Source organism: Salvia hispanica, chromosome 6, assembly GCF_029641045.1.
Source record: "Salvia hispanica isolate PSC_SH4W2 chromosome 6, Shi_PSC_v1, whole genome shotgun sequence".
NCBI classification, from domain to species: Eukaryota; Viridiplantae; Streptophyta; class Magnoliopsida; order Lamiales; family Lamiaceae; genus Salvia; species Salvia hispanica.
This window is the reverse complement of record NC_142697.1, coordinates 22,996,561-23,017,800: the sequence shown is the minus strand read 5'-3', so window position 1 is coordinate 23,017,800 and position 21,240 is coordinate 22,996,561. Positions and strand designations below refer to the sequence as shown.

Sequence of the window (21,240 nt, the reverse complement as noted above, 5' to 3'; positions counted from 1 at the left end):
ATCAAAAACCATGAACAAAATATCCACTATATAGATAGGTGTAATCACATGCAGGCCAGCTTTATGTGCATCTTATCTTATTGTCACGAAAACTAACATGATAAGATTTATAAAAGTGTAGTATAAAATATACCAACTATTATTCATCCATCTTGATAAACACGATAACGATGTAGACAATTCATTACACTTTTCTCAATTTTCCTGCTACTGCGGCTAGGCTAAAACATAAACAAAACGAAATGAGCTATGATTTTAAAAATTGTAATCCTTCAATATGGTTAATCACCTATATAACCAAATGAACAGTATGATAACAAAATAATTGAAAATTTCAAAAACTTCCAACAAAAAAAAGCATGCAGAAAAAGATATAAGCTGAAATCGTGATGAAATTAGGATTACATTTGAAGGAGCAATTTCAACTATATACAAAATAATGGTGGCATCTAAGCAATGAAGAGCAACCATTATCAACATCTGCATAGCACAACTACAACATGCTCTTCTACACTATAAAAGTATTTCACAACATCCCACGAGAAGATTTTACCTCAACGTTTCCACACCCTATTCAAAGTTAGAACCCATGTCAATTTTTCTTTTTTTTTTCTTTTTTCTTAACCTGGTCAGAACTCAGAAGTCCAAAAGCAAAAATATAGTACAAAACCTACCTTCGACTTCGGTCAGAAAATTCTATCGAATGCGACCTTGAACTGGGCACTATGCCGAGGATTCGGGTTAGAAGCTCTGGCAAGACCTCGAAGCATCCTCACAACATCTGCACTGTCATCAAGATAGTACTTAGCCTTGCTCGGCTTTTGCCCAACAGTGCAAGCGAATATCGCTGGAACTGCAGTGCCGGATGAATTAGAGACAGTGTTTGATATGCTCTCAAACATATCTTCATCCGATCTATCATCCCCGATACACATGACAAAATCTGGTGCCTTGCCATCAGCGGCCAACATTGAGAGCACCTTCTCAGCAACCAAACCTTTGGTCACTCCCTACAGATGAGAGATACATCAATATGAAAACTCATACCCATAAAGTCAGAGGGTTGAAGTATTTGTGAGTGAGAGAGAGAGACATACTTGCGGTTTAACTTCAACTATATGCAGACCCCTTTGGACAACGGCAGGTTCATTTGCAAGAACATTTTCCAAATGATCTAGGAGTTCCATGGCCTGGCAGGAACCGAAGTCAGGGTCAGCATCACTGTGATGCCAGACCAATGCGCTCTCTTTAACTTCCATAGAAGATCCATCAGTTGCCTCCATGTAATGTTTCATAATGGGTTCGACAATTCCTTTCCAATCAAGATCCGCAGCTAATGACTCCCACTCCGAGGTTTTGTTCCACCTGACAAAGGAAGGAAATAATGATGTTGAGTTGCATCAAAGGGCACACGAACATTCGATAAAACAGAAGTACAAGAACAAGATTATGTTCAATACCTTAGAAAGTACCCATGTTCAGCAGCCAGTCCCAAATTTTCACACGGAGCAAGCCACTCACTTAGTGGTTCCCTTCCTCTACCACTAACTATGAACACCGTGTTATTAGAATCATTGCTCAAAGCATTGAGCATATTCACCACTTCAGGACTGGGGAATTTAACCATGGAGGATTGAGAAACAACAGTACCATCATAGTCCAGAAATATTGCCCTTCTGTGAGTCCTTTTATAGGATGAAACAATGTGATCAACTGACAATTTCCTAAAACTTGGAGAAAGTGACACAACCCTGAAACCCAAGCCCAAGCCGATTCCCCAACAGCGCTTGTCGTAGTGATCCTTGCAAGCTCTCTCCAAGTCCTGCATGAAGCTGCGAGCCCAATAAGCGATATCATGAGAGCTAACATATCGATAGTGTTTCTCGTGCCGCAATTGCTTTTCTGCATCAGCCATAGTGATTGCCATGTTCATGGCCTCGGCAACAGCATCAATATCCCATGGATTAACCCTAATAGCTCCACTTAAAGAGGGCGAACAACCAATGAACTCCGACACAACAAGTGTGCTTGTCCGGGGAGAATCTGGTTTTGTACCAGTAACTTGATCCATTATAGAAGATCCCTGCCGGCAAACAATATATTTATATGGGACCAAGTTCATCCCATCCCTCACTGCATTAACTATGCAACATTCGGCAACAGCATAGTAGGCGGTCTTCTCATACCGAGGAGCATGACGATCAATTAAAATAACAGGTACATAATCTGAACAACCATATAGCTCATTAATTCTTTTAGCAGCATTGTATGTTTCCTTTTTTACTTCCTGAACATCTTTTCCAGAGCTCCTTGCAGGATTAACTATCTGAACCAACACAAGTTTACCTTGCAACTCTCGATGCTGCAGCAAGAGCTGTTCAAAAGCTAGTAACTTTAGACTGATTCCTTTGAATATATCCATGTCATCAACTCCAAGAATCACTTTCTTTCCATTGAACTGTTCTTGCAATTCTTTGACTTTATTGCACGTAGAACGCAGATTCAACACAGATTCCAGTCTCCCCATGTGAATACCTACTGGGAGGATTTTGATGTAGACTGTTCGACCAAAGTAATCCAGTCCAATATGCCCCCTCTTGGATGCATAGTCAAGGCCTAGCATTCTACCACAACAAGACAAGAAATGACGAGCATAGTCAAATGTGTGGAAACCTATTAAATCGGCATTTAGTAGTCCTTTCAGAATTTCATCTCTAACAGGCAATGTTCTGTAAATCTCTGATGAAGGAAATGGACTGTGAAGAAAAAAGCCAAGCTTGACACGGTTATAGCGCTTCCTTAAAAAAGTAGGCAGCACCATGAGATGGTAATCATGGATCCAAATGAAATCATCCTCTGGATTGGCTATTTCCATGACTTTATCAGCAAATTTCTTATTTGCAGACACATAGGCCTGCCACAGTTGTCTATCAAATCGATCTCCATGATCTGGGCACATAGGCAGCATGTAATGAAAAAGAGGCCAGAGCTGTTGCTTACAAAAACCGTAATAGAATTTTTTCTGGATATCAGGAGGAAGAAAAGTGGGTACACAATTGAATTCATCTAGAAGACTCTGTGCAATTTCCTCCTGTTCATTGGCCTCTATTTCGATCTTTAGAGATCCAACATATATAACTTCAGTCTCAGGCGAAAACCCATCCTTTATTTGTAAATATAGTGAATCTTCATCCCAACTAAATCGCCATTTACCAGTCGCATTATCCTTTTGAGCTATCAATGGCAACATATTTGTCACGATAATTTTCCTCTCACGGGAAACAGCTGACGCGCTATCCGATTCTACATCACTGTTCCCATTTCCATCACCTATAATTCCAGGAATAGTCATCACTCTTGGAAGGCTTCTGGGAGTTGGAGGAACTTCCGCCAATTCTCCAGAAGCCAAGTCAAAGAAATTTCCACATGATCTTGAGGCCATGGAACTTCCCAGAGAAGAGTCCCCACGAACTTGTTCCTTAGAAACTGCAATTATAGAAGTCAATGAAAAGGCTGCCATAACTTTTCTATCAACAAGTCTACATCACATAACAGAGCAGTTTAGATACTAAACATAAGTACACTTCTACACTTTGGTTAACATAAGTTCTTCAGTACTAACTTTGTAAGACAAAAGTTGAACGAGAAACAAAGTAGTGGGAATAAAAAGAGAAAAGGGGGATTCAAAAATGCTCCATTTCTCCGCTAATTAAATAGATACTCTAGTCTGCAAGTATCACATCAATCTAGTTGATCAAATAAAAATGACAATCTAGAACAAAAAACTAGTGAAGTAGGTCTATTGCATAAGAAAGACAAATAAGATAATAACAAACCAAACTTTAGAGGAAAGTACAAAATTACAAATGCATAGAAAAAACATTGAAATGTTGTTGCATTAATTAATGTCCAAATTAAATAGCATTGGCTGATCAAAGCATGCCTAGGCGATAAAAATATTCTACCAAAATCAACAAGCTGATGTCTAACAGAAAAATGTGGCTAACTGAGTAGACACAAAACTGTTTATACATATGTGCTCCATACGTCCCAATGAAAATGTCTCAGTTTTTTAGCATGTCCCAAGTCCCAACAAAGATGTCACACTTCCATATTTGGGAAAAGTAAACATCATTAATACATCCAACTAAATTTTTTTCTATTCATTATTACTTCATTTACATTTTTCTCTCTTCATTAATACATTCAACAAAGTTTACTATCACCACATAACACACTAAATAAAACCTCCTAAAGCCTCATACTACAATCCAAAAAAGTGGGACATCTTAGTTGGAATGGAGGGAATAATAAACAAGAAAGAGATACATTTACAGATCATGCACAACAAAATTGATACTTCTGACAAAAGTTTATAGATAATACATGATGCACTAATATTAGTTGCAGTCTTCGGATGACTGAACAGCAGAAGCCCTATACATAGATTTTTAGTTGCGGAACCAAACTCGAGCCGAACAGCAGTCACAAATCGCAAGAGCCATCACTGTGCAGTTATAACTATACTAATGGAGTAGGAGTACATAACTGGGGCAAATATAAAACTTTTGAAACATAGATTTATTCAAAAGATGTTGTAACTTGTACGGATATATCCAACCAAGTTTCCAAAGAAGAGCATTTAGAGAAAGATGAGAGAGATATAAGAACACATCCACCGCAAAATATGCTTGTATAAAATGAATGACTGCTAAATTCATAGCTAATCAAGAAAATTTTGATAGAATGGCTCTCGTGCGATAAACATATTCTAGAAACCACTGGCAAAGACACCCAAGAAAAAAGAAAAAAAGAAACAAAAAACAAATTTATTCACCTTAGCCCAAAAAAGGAGATTTCTTCCCAAAGAGCGTTCTCACGATACTCGGAAATTCAACTCCTGTAGGCAGGAAAATAAAGATGAAACCACATCACTATAAAATAATACTATAAAAGTTAGTTGAACAATACAAGATTAAGAAAAGCAGATCAAATAGCAAAAACCACACCAAACTCGAATAATTCACGTAGCAACTTGAAAATACAAAAATCAGAAGTAAATGAGAAGAAGTCTCGACATATTCCACGATTTGTAACTAACACACAGAACAGAAATCCAAAAGTCAAAAGAATAAGAAAAAAAAAACAAGAAAAGAAAGAAGACGGGGAATCGCTCACCTTCGATCACAACAATAAGCCGTCGACGCCAGCGCCGATGAACCTTCCGGAATTTGTCCGTGGTTGAATAGAGGAGAAGAGAATTGAAGAATCACCGAACAAATTTGATAGAAAGAAGAAATTGAGAAATTAGTATTCGGCCAGATGGATATAGTTTTGAGAGAGAGAGAGAGAGATAGAAAGAGAAAGAAAGATAAAGATAAGGATATAGTTTTAGAGAGAGAAAATAATAAATGCGGCAAGATGGATAAATGTAACAACTGGCAGAAATGTCGAGAAAAAGAAAAATGGAAATGAAGTGGAAATGCCGCAAGAAGAAATGGATAAAGACGAGTAGACTACTATAGTCCGGATGTGTGATCTAAAACCTAGGCTACTTCTCAGCCCACTATTCTCTATTTCCACCTTTACCCCTACTTCCTCCTTATATTTACCACAATTATCTTATTCATTTTTCATTTATTTTATGGTCAGAGCCATTAAAAAAAAAGTAAGAAAGAATAAATGACATAACAGATAAAATAGGTTAAATGTTAGTACTATATACTCCTGAAAATTGATTCAATTATGATAAAACTTTCTAAAATGAAAAAAAAAACAACTTAGCTATGATGAAACTTTCTAAAATAAGAAAAGGGGGAAAGCATTTTTTTTCTATAGAGGAGCGCAAAATATTCAAAAATAAAAAATCTGACCTTAACTAAATTAAAACTTAAAATTTGCTTCAAATTTTCATTTCGGGTCATTTATTTCTTTTTAAATATTTCAAATATTTGGATTAAACTGGATCTGATATTTTAAAATTTGTAATGCAAAATTTGAAATACATTTACTGCTTAAACCAATTCAGTTGATTAAAAAAAGTCTTAATGGTGGACACCAAGAATTTAATACAAATTTAGTAAATAAAGAAATTGATTGAAGTGTCATTACTAGAAAATAGAACTCACCTCATCAGAGATTAAAAACTTATAACAGATAAATATAAACTACTTTTTATCATTATCCAAAATTGAATAATAAGACTATTTTTGTGACCGGGTTAGTATATTTACTATAATGAATATAATATAATAATTATTATTATTATTATTTGTTGTTGTCGCTGCTAAAAATCTAACAAATACTAGTATAAAACATTTGTGTTGAAAAAAGCTGAAGGAATTTGATAATTTGATTTCAATTTTTGGTTTTTAGTATTGAAATTTTGAATGTCATATACTTATATGTAATTTTGAAATTTTTGGACCAGATTTCGTAGCTCGAGTTTCAGATATCGGGCATTTCGATTAGATCACATTCATTTTTAATAAAATTTTGGATTTTCTGATCAAATTGGATTGGACTAAAATCCAATCCAAAATTCAAATACTCATCCTATTTTTTTATTCAAAATCAAATTTATATGAGGTGATTAACATCTTAATCCCTTTTAAGTTTTAACTATGCCAAAAAATGCTAATTCATTTTATTTTTCCTATCCCTTCTTACATTCTTTTATCAAGAAATTTCATACTTATCTTTTTTTTAAGTGATGCATCTTATTCTAACACAAAATTTAAGAAAATAGTATTTATCAAATTAAATTAAATAGAAAAAATAAGATATACAAAAGTATTAGAGCGAATATAAATTATTTTTACACGAGGTTTTTATAATAAGGAATACACATCACTTTGGGACGCAGAGAGTATTAGCAAGCGCAAGAACTATTTGCTAATACTCTACTTATTTCTTGAACGAGTGTTGTAATACCATCTCTAACGGTATATTAAAACTTAAATTGAGATATGTAGTTAGCTCTAATAGTATTCCAAAATCTTTAGGTTATACTAAATCAAAACCAAATATATTTTCAAATTTTGTGATTAAAAAAGGCATAATTTAGAGAATATTATTTTAAGTTTGAGTTTAATATAAATGGTTGGAGATGCTCTAAGTCGGAAAAAATATAGTGGTATTAAGTTATAGTGAAGGGTTATTAAGAGTCTGCAAAATTCTAGTCGTGGTGATATATTGAATACTTTATTCTTAGTTTGAATACAATTGCAAGGAATTCATTAGAGAATAGAATACGGTCATTTTCAAACAGATAAAGACGATCAAAATTACTTTTTTTTTGTTTTATCTTATTGCGATAAGAGAAATCCTGAACAGATCATAATACAAAAATGGCCGTATGCAAAGTAGTGTATTTCATTTTGGCCCATTGTTTATCGGAGAAGGCGTGCAAGTTGCAACTTGGTGGCCTTGAAGCATTTTAATTGGATATTCCAAGTCAAATGTAGATATGCAAATCACTAGTGCTTATTTAATTTGGTAAAAGATTAAGACAAATAGTTCCCTAAAGAATAAAGTTAGTACACCACCACCTGTAGCCTGCATTTTTTGACTAATCACGAGTGAGATCTAATATATACACGTACACTATATTAAATACACATATTTAAAATTCGTTAGAAAAAATAATCAAAGAGACATTCTAAAGTTTGTTTTGGTGAAGTGGAATGTGAAACATAATCATTAGTAACTGACTTAATCTAGAATCCATTAAATTCACAAGAAATGTTGCATATAATCATTAAACCTAAACTTAAGGCCATTCTTTAAACTTTTGTACAGATCAAGGAATACTGTATTCGTATTTCTTTTAACAGGACTATATGTTAATGCTAATTGAATATGACTTTTGGTCCTACATAAGTCCATCTTTTATTTGTTTCACAGTTGTTGATCGGTAAATTTCTATCCAACATTAATTAAACCTAGTCTAACTTATTCCAAAGTTTAAGTGAGAGTCAATCACACGGCAAACTAATACTAGTATATTGATTATATAAAAATTATAGTCATATTAATAATATTAGGATTGTTGTAATTCTCCGATGGTTGTGATGAAGAAAAGGAGGTCTAAATCTAAATTTGTTGCCTTCAATTAAATGCACTTTATCCACTTATCCATTTCTCCTTCATCTACTGCAATTATTGCATCTTACTACCACTCTTTATTTTCAACCTATATTAATATACCTAGAAACATATAGACACGTGCAAAATTATACTATCAACAACAATGATATAAATATGGATCTGCCTGCCTTTCATCTGCTTCACTCGGTTGATATAAATATATTACTCCCGTCTCACAAAGATTGTCCTACTTTGATCGGGCACGGGTTTTAAGAAATGTAATAGAAAGTGAGTTGAAAAAGTTAGTAAAATGTGTGTCCTACTTTTATATATTAGTTTTATAATAAAATGTGAGTAGGAATGAGTTAGTGGAATATAAGGTTCACTACCAAAAATGGTAAAAAGTGAAATGGGACAAACTTTGTGGGATGGACCGAAATGGAAAAATGGGATAATCTTTGTGGGGCGGAGGGAGTACATGCAATAGACGTTAGGGCATCCACAGTGGGACGCCCTAAGCGACACCCTATGCACCGCCACATCAGCATTTTATCCTCCTCCCATTCCACCTGCAGTGGGGCGGACTATAGCCCGCCCTAAACGACGCCCTAAACATTTTACTTCTATTTTGTATTTATATTTTTAGGTTTGCAAATGTAAATAAAAATAAACATATAAAAACAACAAAATTAAAGGGAAATTCTAAATTTACTTAATTAAAAAAATATACCAATTAAGAAATTAAAAAAAAAAAGCACTAAATACAAAAAAAAAGGAGGCTAGTCTAGAGTAGTCCCAACTTGCGGCTGAGGCCATCGATCATCCGCTGGATGCCTTCGATTTGAGCCGGATTGGTCGCTTGCATGAGGGCGGTGTGCGCGTCCAACAACGTCCTGTAGTTGGAGGAGGCTGCCAAATCCGAGTAGGCATGGGCCGCAGTCGAAGTCGCGGACGGCGTCGAACTCGGGGTCGGCGACGGGGCCTGGTCCGCGGCGGAGGAGGATGTGGCCTTACCCTTGCCTTTGGCAGCCTTGACGCCAGGGGGACACCGGGAGGACATCGGTGTGCCGGAACTCTCATCCTTGAACACCGGATCGTTGAGGTCCATTGGAGACGTGCCGCTATCGCTACTTGTATAATCTGCGAAGGTGCGCTTCAACGCCCTCCTCCTCGCCGCCGTCGATGGGGGAATCACACCACCAACGAACTTCTGCTTGTCCCTCAAGAGCGCCCAGCACTGGTAGTGCTTGAAATCGCCATACAATGAAATGTACGACTGCATCGTCCGCACCATTGCGGATGCCCTTATTCTATGTTGTATATAGGCCTACAAATTTGTGTACCTGGACCTGAAATTTCAAAAATATCATATCCAATACCTGACTCGTATGTGAATTCAGATATTTTAATATCCAATGCGGATACCCGAACCCAACTAATCGGATACCTATAAACCCGAATTATTATATTTTAAATTTATCTATTCTATAAATTATATTGTGATGAGAGTAGAAATTATTAAAGGTTTAAACTTCAATTTTTATGCTTTAGCTTTCTCTAGATTATGATTCTATGACATTAAACAAATAGACATTACTTAATTTTAAAATAAAAAAAAATCGCATAATTGAAACTCAAAAGAGATTAAAATAATTTTTTATAATTTTAAATAAACATGTAAACAAAATGGAGAAAGCATAACTATATATTGAAAAGATAACAAGTAAGAATATAAATAATACAACATGATATTTAAATAAAACAGAACATATCTCTAAATAATACTAGAACAATAAAATGTCAAAGCAACCCTAAATCGGATTACGGTATACTAAAAACATTCATAATCTAAATGTGATTAAAAATTATTATGAAGTAGAAAGAGATTAAAAAGTAAATGACAATTATTCACATACTCTTCTCTTCCATAGTATAAGATAATTTCCTTTTTAAGACGATACAAGATTTTATATGTATTGTTTAACTTGTCAAATTGTGAACGAGTAAATTAGAGAAGATAGGAGTATTTTGATTTTTAACAATCCCTTCGCCCTATAAGAGTAATATTTTGCTATTTTAGTCTATTACACAATAAGAGTTACATTCACTTTTATCATAAATGATAAGTATATCTTCCATTCCACTAACTCACTTCACTCATATTTTATTACAAAATCAATAAAAAAAAATAGACTTTATATTCCACTTTATTTTAACTCACTATATTTTAAATTTCTAAAAAGTTATGCTTTGCTTATATCAAATGTAACTTCTATTACGAGACAGATGGAGTAATAACTTCGCTTTGAAAAAAAAAGAGTCATATTCATTATTTGTATTCAAAATACAAATTAGTCCTATTTGTATTTTATTGAAAAGTCAATATTCTATTACTATGATGGCGGGGCCACTCTGATTACATATATCTCATTATCTAAAGTCTATATTATTTATAAATTTATACACAATATTTTTAAATTATCTATTTATGGAGGGTGAGGTGGAATGAGCAAAAACTGCACGCTGGGTCCCACTTCCGAGCTGGTGTGTACGTATTCGGATAAGATTTATCGGATCACCAGCATCTCCGAAACGTTTAACTCCATCATACGTCAATTTTTTATATACATGTGTGTAGTAATATTAAATTTTAACATTAGATTATCTTAAAGGATAATGATAAACAACTAGGTTATATTAATGATTTGATGGATTAGTTATATATTAAAATTATAAATATAGTAAGTGAATAAGTTAAAAAGACTTATTAGCCTTTAATCTCATTTTTTATATTTATATTTGAATTTTCTTTCTATTGTTTTTAATATTTGAATTAAAGTATGCACTAATTATATTTATAGTTCTAAAAAAATAAAAAAAATTATACAAAAATTATAAATATATGACCACAATATTATGCACTTTCCATGTATTATATATAGGGCTGGGGAAAAATACCGAAATACCGAAATACCGGCCTTATCGTACCAAAAAAATATAAAAAATACCGAATTTTCGGTATACCGTGACTTTCGGTATGGTATGATACCTTACCGAAAAATTCCGGTAAGGTAACGGTATGAATTTTCAAATACCGCAGTATACCGCTACATACCGAAATTCGGTATATACCGTAAATTAAGGTATATACCACAAAAATATAAACACAATTATATTTTTAAATTATAAAATCTATTGTGAAATATAAATATAATTATGAATAAATTATATTTAATTTATTTTTAAAATTATAAATTATAAATAATATTTTAAAAACTCTAATTTTCTATTTTAATTGATGTTGAAAGTCAGGTATACCGCAAAAGTAAGGTATACCGAACTTCGGTACGGTATATACCGAAAATGAGGTACGGTATCGGTATAAAAATTTATCATACCGAAAATAAGGTATACCAAAGTTCGGTATACCGAAAACTTTGGTAAGGTAAAGGTATGACTTTTTCACATACCGTATTTACGGTAAGGTATACGGTATGGTGGTTTCGGTAAGGTATACCTTACCTACCCATCCCTAATTATATATGCATCTAAATATTTTAATTAAATGCATAAATAAACCTATTTTTGGTCAAATAAACTAGATTTTGGTTGTACAAAATTTGGTCACGTAGATTTGTTGTATCTTAAAATTTGAAAATAGAACATGTCACCAACACGCATAGGTTTCGTGACTGTCGTCCCAGTTCCCACGTTACCATCTTTAACATTTTCTGACATAATTTGGATAAATGTCACCATTAGACAACTTTCAAATTTTCAATCATACTATCTCCCTTATTATATCATCGTTAAATGCAAATTATACAACTTATACTTCTTTAAACCTAAAAATCGAATGTATTTCAAAACTTAATACTACTAGTATCTTTCCATATTTTGTAGTGGTAGTGGTATATTTTATTTATTTTTTGTTTTGCACATCTACCCATTTTATATGATTATTATATCAATTATCATGCTCCATGTTACAACTTGTAGAATAATGGAGTATATATGGAGTACAATAAAAAAATTAAATGATAACAATATTTATTTTATACTATATTTTATTTTTCTGAATGAACTTTTACGATTCTTTATTGTACACAGATTTGCCATATTATGAAATTACTGGTATACAAAAGAGTAAACTTTGAATGTTTGTACAAATTGCCAAATTTATGAATATTTTATACTCATATAGGTTGGGATTGTTCAGTCTCTCAAATTTGATCTCACGCACAAACTATAAATTCCTCAGTAATTACCCCCTATAAAATGACAATATCAAGTTACTATCAGAACACAAAACAAATAAAAACAAAATACACGACACATAAGTACGATTTATTATTCAAAAAAATGAGGTTTTTCATTTGTATTTTGGTTTGAAAATTCTTGTTTCTATCATATATCTGCTTTCGAGATATTTTTTCAATAATAAATATAATAATTACACTATGTCATTGTATTGTTGTCACATTGATTGAATACTAATTTGTCATGTGGTAAATTGGGAGCAGTACTGATCCTTTCAAGCTAATCAAGAACTGTACGATTTTAGATGGATCGATGCTAATTAATTATGAGAGGATTTATTTCTCTCTCTCAAAAAGAAGAAGAAAAATCAAGAAGGCTAACATTGTAGTAGTAGTAGTATTTTATTACGAGTAAAATAATTAGGCAAAAGAAAAAAGAAGTAGCAGAAGCATAAATAACGGTAATATAAGGTCTGTAGCGGCGACAAGTTTGTTCAAATCGGACAATTATGAGTCTTCCGACAAGGATATTTTCGGATTCACAATTTCCATTTTCCTCATCCACCCACCGTCGACGTCCTGCCGACGGGCCCACATCGACGCCGACGTACCAATTAGCGCACAACACGTCTTCCAAAAATGGTATCCAACTGTCTACGTCAGAAGATGGACACGTGAGAAGCACGTGGTCGCATGGGGCCGACTTTATCCGAAAGGCCGTATTTATCGGACAGGCTATGGCGTGTGGGCTGCTCTTTCACCACCCCTCTATTTTGACCCCACACCTTTTGATTTTTCCATTTTCTTTCTTTTCTCCTACCCACTCAAACAAGAATGTTCCAAATTCCAACCGCATCTTCAAGCAACATTTAGTGGCTATTAGGTGGATATATATATAATGGGGGTATGAATTCAGATTCAAATTTTGATCAATCTTATTCTTAGTACTCCGTGTATAAGTAAGACGGTTTTCATGCAAATTGTTACTCTCTGTCACTGAAAATATGAACATTTGATTCGGCGTGAATTTTGACGTATAATTGATAAAGTAAGAGAGCTATAAATAAATGGTAGTATAAGGAGTGTTAAAAGAGTGGACTCCATATTATTTATACCGTAGAATAATGATATGAGTTGTAAATAAAGTGTTTTAACTACTTAAAAATTAGAAAATCCATACTCCATTCGTCTCATATTCCTTTTTGGGATGTCCCAACTAAGTTGAGTCATTTATTTTTTAAACAAAAAACAAAACATTCAATCAATCGTACTTTACTACATCACCTACTTTACTCTCTATTTACCTTTCCTACTTTATGACTACTACATATTTTTCAACACAATTTCATAATCTTCATATCCAATTGACTGACTTAGTTGAGACAGAGGGGGTACTTTTCAAGAACGGACTGATAAAGAAATACAGTAGTTCATAGTACTTTTCAGAGACAGAGAAGGTATTTTAATTTGGTAAAGTATTTTTAGCTGGTATTTTTAATTACACCATGAAAAAAAGAGTATGTCAAAAAACTTCATTCTATTTTGGATAATCACCTCAAGACTTCTTAAGGGGATGAGTGACTCATTTCTATATGGTACTAGAACGATTCAGGTCAATGTGGATCTCTTTGTTCCGGTATAGAAGTCTGATCTTTGGTGTGCATTCTGATCCACACATGCGAGGAACTTGGTTTCTTGAATTCCTTGATTTGTAATGTCTATTATATTCATCATCGACTCACTTAAACTTTGAAAAATGAAACGTCATATGAGGAGAAAGACTTACTTTAACTTCAAAATTTGAAACCTTATATAGGGAGAAAAAGTTTTCAAAGTAGTAAAATTTAATTTTATTCCACCACATGGAGCAAGATTTAACTAGCACATAACAAATTATACCCGCTAAAAGAAATTTATTGTTTGCTAGATACAATTAATAACACAAACTCATATACATTGCTGTTAAAAATGGCATTATGTTTGATCACTTGAAGTACTTATATTGTGCTTAGAATGACGTTAAACTCAAGTAACAAATCTTGTACTATTCTTTTACATTATTGCATTAATTGTGAGTGGGAGATAAGAGAGGAATGAGAATAATTGATGCGTATGATCTTTGAAATAAGTGTGTGTGGTGTGTGTTTACGAAGTTGCAGTGCATATGGACATATTGATACAGCATGGATATTGTAAAACATAATGACTCGTTACATTCATTGTTCCACTTGCAAAGTCTTTATTACCAATCTCACAGATTCTCGTGACCCACAAATGATCTTCAATCTTAAATTTGCAAGTCCTAAATTATTTCCACAGCCAATTTGCAGCCTTTATTGGGTAACTTTGAAAGCTTATTCTCTTCCACAATTGGACAATTACCTTCCGAGTCAAATAAATGCTCAATTACAGTAGTAGGAGTATTATCCTATATTATAGTATCAATTTCATTTTATACTCTATAATAAGTGGGTGTTTCTATAGTACTATATACAGAGCAGGATATGCCTCTTACCATTTATTTTGTGAAAATAGTAGTATCAAATAAAAATCGTTCTATCCTTTTGTGAAAATAGTAGTATCCTTTATTTTGAGTGGAAAATTATCATTGATCCAATCAAATTTTGCAAACCTTTGTCTAGGATTTTGACATTTTTCGGCTTCCTCGGATTCCATTTTGTCATGCTTTTAGTCTTTGTATGTATGCTAGGATTTTCCTTTTGTGTTAGAGAAAAGTGCTAAGAATGGAGAATGATATTTGTAGACTGGCTTTATGTGAAAATTCTTTTGGTACTAAATTACAATCATACTACTACAAATAATTTGATCTCGTTTTTCCGATTTGTGGAGGGGATCCTGTGAGATTTGAATCCAAATTTTTTTCTAATTACATTGAAAGTTGACTATATATGTCCAGGTTCTTGTATTTCTATTTCGTTAGGTTATTGTGGGTAATACTTTTATTAAAATTATGAGGCACGTGAATTAATATTGATTAAATAAAGTATATGGGAACAAGATACCCAAAACGAAAACACAATAATCCGCCATTTATTTATATTTGGAATGGGATAAATGCTGGATCCGAGTATATGCTGACTTGTTACCTGTAAACTAGCTGGCAATTCATGCCATAGCTTTTATTTGTGCCTAAAATTTTAATAGTCCAAACATATTATGTGGTACGTAATTATAAAAATTAGAAGGAAAATATATATATGCAAAAGAAATTGTGACTGGTTGGGCACACAATATATGCAATTAGGGATGTCAATCAGGCTAACCCGTTCGGGTTCGGGCCAACCCACTCGGGTTGCCGGGTTATTTGGGTGCGGGCTATTCGGGTTATGGATTTTTCAAGTTATAATTTTTCAACCCTAACCCTAAACTTCCGGGTTTTGGGCTAACCCATCGGGCTATTCTGGCCTAAAAGCTTTCGAAAATAATATCTTGTATCGAAATTTTCTTCTATAAAATAATTTTAAATTTTAGATACATTTTTTCTTTTTAGTTAGAATCATATAAAATCTTCATATTTTCATAATATTCTAATACTTGGAGAGAAACATTTCATCTCGATCAACTACTACATAAATTAAAACTTGTGTTCGTTGTCATTATTTTGGCATTGTTCGTAACTAATTTTTTATGAAAATTAAAAATCATATCTTACATGAATCATTATTAAAATGATAAATATATTAAGATTTTGATGAGTTATTTCTTAATTTTGTCTTGATTGGCTTTGGTGGTGGTAAGACACTCGTGGCAGATGATGAGACGGTGGAATAATGAGTTGAGGTGAAACTTGAAAGCTGATATTGTGGGGATCGAGTGGAAAAATATAGAATGAAAATTGAATAAGACTAATGATTATGTAGAAATATTGAGGATTCAGAAATAAAAAAACCTTTAAAACTTAATAATTTTTAGTTAAAAGTACGACCCATCGGGCCGACCCGTTTAACCCGCCAATCCATTTAGCCCGTTTTGTATTCGGGTAAAATTACAACCCTAACCTGCTCATTTTAGCGGGTTGTTTGGGCGGTCCACGGGTTTTGGGTTGAATTGACATCCCTATATGCAATTGGTCGGATTGAACACCGTGGGTCTGAAGTCTTCCCTAATTGGTCATGCAAAAACAAATTCAATCTAGTAAATCTATCCAGACATTGATTCTGCACAAGAAAGTGTATCACCTAGTTTCCTTGGTTATAAACATGGCCAATTCGAACAATCTACTCTCATTGTATTGCGATTTGAATGTTTTCCACCAACACCAAAGCACTTGTTCTACTTCCGTGTCTTACAAAATGTGCACAACAATCAAATTATCGGTCTCAGCAAATAAATTTAGAATCTCGCTGCGGGGCTGATTTCAGTCAACAACTCAGACGTGCACTACCAGCCGAGGCCGCACCCTGTATAAACTCGTCACCTATATATGTCTAAACCAGATTTTTATACACTGCTCACTTGTCACCCCATTTTGATATCTATAAGTAACATAGTCGTGCGAATCTACGTCAAAAAATAGGCTACACTAACTGTCCTATGACATTTTCGAGTACAAGATTTGTCATTTTCGAGTTTTCTAAAATTGACATATGCAAATACTAATATTAACTCTTTTCATGTATCCAAGAATTTATTTATTATAGTCAGCCCAAAACACGTAGGCCCAATAATGGTAAACTTACTAATCTAAACAAAATGTCATCAACTCCTACTATAGATTTTGCTATTTTAACTCATCATCCTCAGCAACACATGTAAAGCTTCCTATCTACAACATAAATAAACAAAAAGCAAAAGAAAAGGAAGAAAAAGAAAACATGCACAATGTTGTTGAGAGTAACTCAAATCAAGAAGACTCATATATGATACACCATTCCCACTTCCAATGTTGAAGAATGAGGTGAGCTCATAGCAAGAGTTGAAGACCTACAATTCCTTCTCAAAAAATCATAACCACAATTTATTACCATCTTCTTCATAAAACTTGACCCTTGCTTAGCTCTCACATATGAATGCCCCAAGATATAGGCTATGCCAGCTTCCCTAGCATCCATCAGATCCCTCAGCTCCTCCCGCGCCCCTCGGTCGATCTTTGGGTTCTCCGGGATCACAAACCTAACCTTCTTCCTCGCCTTCATGGGCGGGGCCGGAGGCGACTGTATCTCTCTGCGCTCGGACGTGCCGGCCACGTCCGGGTTCACCCCGTCGTCCTCGCATAACTGAATCCCGTGCAGATGAGTCGAGGGAGTCCCGACCACTATCATGTCTTCGTTCTGTCTCGTCACGTCCTTGTCTTTACCGTTGAGCCCCGTGCTTCCGGTTCGGATGTACTCTGCGATGCTGCACACGAGGTCGTTCTCGAACTGCAGATCGTCCTTGTGGGCGTCCCGGTAACCGTACCTGACGATGCACCTATACATGCGATACTCTCTCGGGCCGATGTGTCCAACGAGAAACCGCTCCTCGTGTTTGACGTGGGGGATGGGGACCGATTTCACGCAAAGGAACACGAGAACCTGGTGGAAGGCGGGGAGGTTGGTGACGAAGTGGGAGAAGATGGCTGGGATCCCAGAAACGAGTTCCGTGTGGATGAGGCCGATCCCACGGACGCGCACAATGCCCAAGCTCGGACCCAGGCCGAGGAGCCAGTCAACCGAGACCTTGTTTTGGACGTCGAATTCGTACTTCTTTAGCGTTCCATAATGCCACACACACATCACAATCATGAAGGTCAATGAGAGGGCAATAGGCACCCAAGCTCCTTCCAAAAACTTTATAAGCGAAGCAGAGAAGTATAAGGCTTCGATCATCCCGAAGAATAACACAAAGCAGACGGCGAGTATAACGTTGTGGTGCCAGCATAAAACGATAACGAGAGACATCAAGCACGTAGTCACCAGCATGACAGTTATCACTGCTAGACCTGATCGAAACGAAAATAAGAAATCAATAAACTAAATAGAAAAGATCAACATAGGCATCATTTCATGATCTTGTAGTGTGTGTCGTACCTGAAGCATTGCCGAGCCGTTTGGTGTCTCTAAAACCGATTGTCACAGCCAAACATAGAACCATCAAAATCCAGTTAATTTCCGGGATGTATATCTGCCCGTGCATTTTTGACGACGTGTGCACTATTTTGACTCTTGGAAAGCACCCTAGAGCAGAGCACTGTTTTATGATGGAAAAGGTTCCGGTTATGATGGCCTGGCTTCCGACCACCGCTGCCATAACAGCAATCACCAGCACTGGCCATCTCAATTTCTCTAAGAAAAAAACGATATTATCCATGAGGTGAAATTTTTTTATACACATTCCTATACGTTCAAAGAGCATCGGTTAAAGGCAGTACCAGGTACGGACACATAAAAGCCGATACGGTAATCACTTTGAAATTCGTGGTGCATGGAAAGATAAGCAGCTTGCCCCATATACGCGAGGACTAGTGACGGATAGACAATGGATGTGAAGGCTATCTGCCATTTCACGACGATTAAATGTTAGACGAGGCATCATTTTTCACTAAATTGTTGTGTAAAAATTAGAGAAAACAGTATATGTGCCTTAATTGACAGCTGAGAGAAGTGTCCAAGATCTGCAAACATCGCTTCTGAACCTGGAAATTTGAAATCAAGTGTTAAAGGAAATCTTGTGAAGGAAAGCGAAATATCTGCGACAAATACTTGTATTTACCAGTGATGCACAGTAGAATTCCACCCAACGACATCCAACCTCCTCGTTGGGTTTTCTTGAGAAATTTATACATGTAGTACGGAGAGAGAGCTTGATACACGTGAGGGTTCCAGTAGAAAATGTTATATAAACCGATAGCACTGATGCACAAGAGCCATGTTAGGACCACCGGTGCAAACAAGAATCCAACCCTGTGAGTGCCATAATGTTGAAGGGCAAACAAGGCTATCAGTACGATACAAGCAACTGGGACTTCTACATCTGCAAAATTATAGGATTGAGTAGTGCAGGCATGTGTTAACACTATTGTATGAAAAGATCGAACAAACATGCCGAGGGAAGACAAGAAAAGTTAAGGCATCACTGCATCAGAAAAGGATATACTATATCATGTAAATATTCAAACTGTCCTTAATCAAACTCTTAATCAATAAGATTAGAATGAAGAACTTCTTAGATCTTGACTGCAAATTTGCGGCTAAAACTCTAACTGCTCATAAATATGATGTCAAATTCAGCCACATTCCAATATTACCCATGCCAAAATGCTTAAAAGAATCATCCATCGACAAACAATTCATTTAGCAACGGATGTTTGTTGAAACAGCGATTGATAACAGCAAGCAATCAAGGAAGATTTGATTGATGCTTTTTGTTGTGAAAGGTAAATTATAGCTTTCAGCAGCATAATAGCCATGTTTTGATAAAAATGGGAATCTTCACATAAAGAGTCGGAACATGTTATTCACACATCACAATTCATTCTAAAAATGATTTCCCAAGCCCAAATGAAAACCATAAACAGCTTGACAATCAAGGCATGAATACTACACACTACATGACAGCTAAAATATAAGGAAAAGAAGGAATTTTACAATCTTACATTTATGATGCTCCTTAGCCATGGCAAGTTCTACGCCAGAAACGGCTGAGAAAACTGCAACAACACCCCAAAAAGATTACTCAGATAGATACCAAAAGACACAAGGCTAAATTAAATCAACAAAAGGTGTGAGACAATACCGGAAATAGCCGGAGTTAATATGCCATCTCCAATCACCATACAAGCACCAAGCAGAGCCAAGAGAAGCAAAACCCTCTGCAACACTCCGTATTTCTCCAAAGTGGACTTAATCTTCGCCCTGACAGTCGAGGGAGCAGGGCTCGTTATATCCTTCTTATAAGTCGACAAATCCTCATCGGCCGACTGAAAACTAGGCAGCGAATTAACTTTGGCGTGCCTACATAAGAGTGAATACAATGCAAATGTGCCTCCTTCACCATTGTCATCAGCTCTCAGCACAATGAACACATACTTCAAAAGAGGGACTAAAGTCAATGTCCAAAATATGAAGGAAAGAACTCCAAAAATCTCATCATTTGTCTCAGTGTGCTCTATATCTTCAGCAAAAGTGCTCTTGTACACATACAATGGCGATGTGCTCAAATCCCCATACACTACACCTAAACTCTGATACGCCAATGTAAATACAGTTCTCCAAGACTCTCTCTGCAATCCAATCATTTAATAAAGGGCATGACTAAAAAAAATGCTCAAATTGTTCAAAGATTGCAACTTTATTGACAAAGAACTCACCTTAACATGATTCTGATAAAACCCACTTTCAAGATCCATGGTAATGCCCTCAGAAATTCATGCCCACTGCAAATTCAAGAATTTCAACCAAACCACCCTCCCCAGTAGAGAACTCCCACCAAAACACATACTGACTCACACAATAGGAAATTATATACTCAACACAAGCACAGAAATGGATAATTTATTCGGATAGTACCTAAATGTGCCGCAGTTCAACAACCTCCAGAGAGAAAGAACAAAGAGGGAAAAGAAATCAGAAACGTGTGATGATGTAATAACAACAAAATATTATTAATAGGCACTTGGAAATTGAAACAGAGAAGCATAAATAGTGTGAGGAATATTTCTGTTGTGACCCTGAAAAGAAACTTCCACTTTCCATTTATTACTGAAAAAAAAACTAGTATAATTCTTTATGTTGTGGTAAGTGAGATATAGCTCGTTTGAGTACTGAATTTTGTTTGCTTCAGTTTAGTTTATTTCTAGGAGTGATCTGGGACATCACACACGCAATGCTCCACGTATTTTAGTGTGTGGGAGAGAGAGAGAGAGAAACAGGGGAACGTGTAGACGTGTGCTTCA

General features: G+C 35.2%; 2 protein-coding genes across 3 annotated transcripts; both read right to left on the bottom strand.

Annotated features, from left to right (window-relative positions):
- Window positions 1-360: 360 nt before the first annotated feature.
- On the bottom strand, window positions 361-5,441 carry TPS8 (trehalose-6-phosphatase synthase S8). 2 transcript variants are annotated; one of them, XM_048107328.2, is made up of 6 exons: window positions 5,179-5,441; window positions 4,838-4,900; window positions 1,461-3,486; window positions 1,098-1,365; window positions 675-1,010; window positions 361-570 (listed from the first exon to the last, which is right to left on the bottom strand). In XM_048107328.2, the coding sequence occupies exons 3-5, from the start codon at window positions 3,440-3,442 to the stop codon at window positions 687-689; spliced, it is 2,574 nt and encodes an 857-aa protein (XP_047963285.1). In that variant the 5' UTR covers window positions 3,443-3,486; window positions 4,838-4,900; window positions 5,179-5,441; the 3' UTR covers window positions 361-570; window positions 675-686. The 2 variants fall into 2 exon arrangements, with proteins under 2 accessions (XP_047963285.1, XP_047963284.1); XM_048107327.2 differs by having other exon boundaries at window positions 361-1,010.
- An 11,535-nt stretch (window positions 5,442-16,976) lies between these two features.
- Window positions 16,977-21,228, bottom strand: KUP6 (K+ uptake permease 6). Its single transcript, XM_048105304.2, has 9 exons — window positions 20,855-21,228; window positions 20,656-20,721; window positions 20,082-20,568; window positions 19,942-19,995; window positions 19,059-19,319; window positions 18,929-18,981; window positions 18,718-18,841; window positions 18,377-18,631; window positions 16,977-18,288 (listed from the first exon to the last, which is right to left on the bottom strand). The coding sequence occupies exons 2-9, from the start codon at window positions 20,692-20,694 to the stop codon at window positions 17,222-17,224; spliced, it is 2,340 nt and encodes a 779-aa protein (XP_047961261.1). The 5' UTR covers window positions 20,695-20,721; window positions 20,855-21,228; the 3' UTR covers window positions 16,977-17,221.
- Window positions 21,229-21,240: the final 12 nt, after the last annotated feature.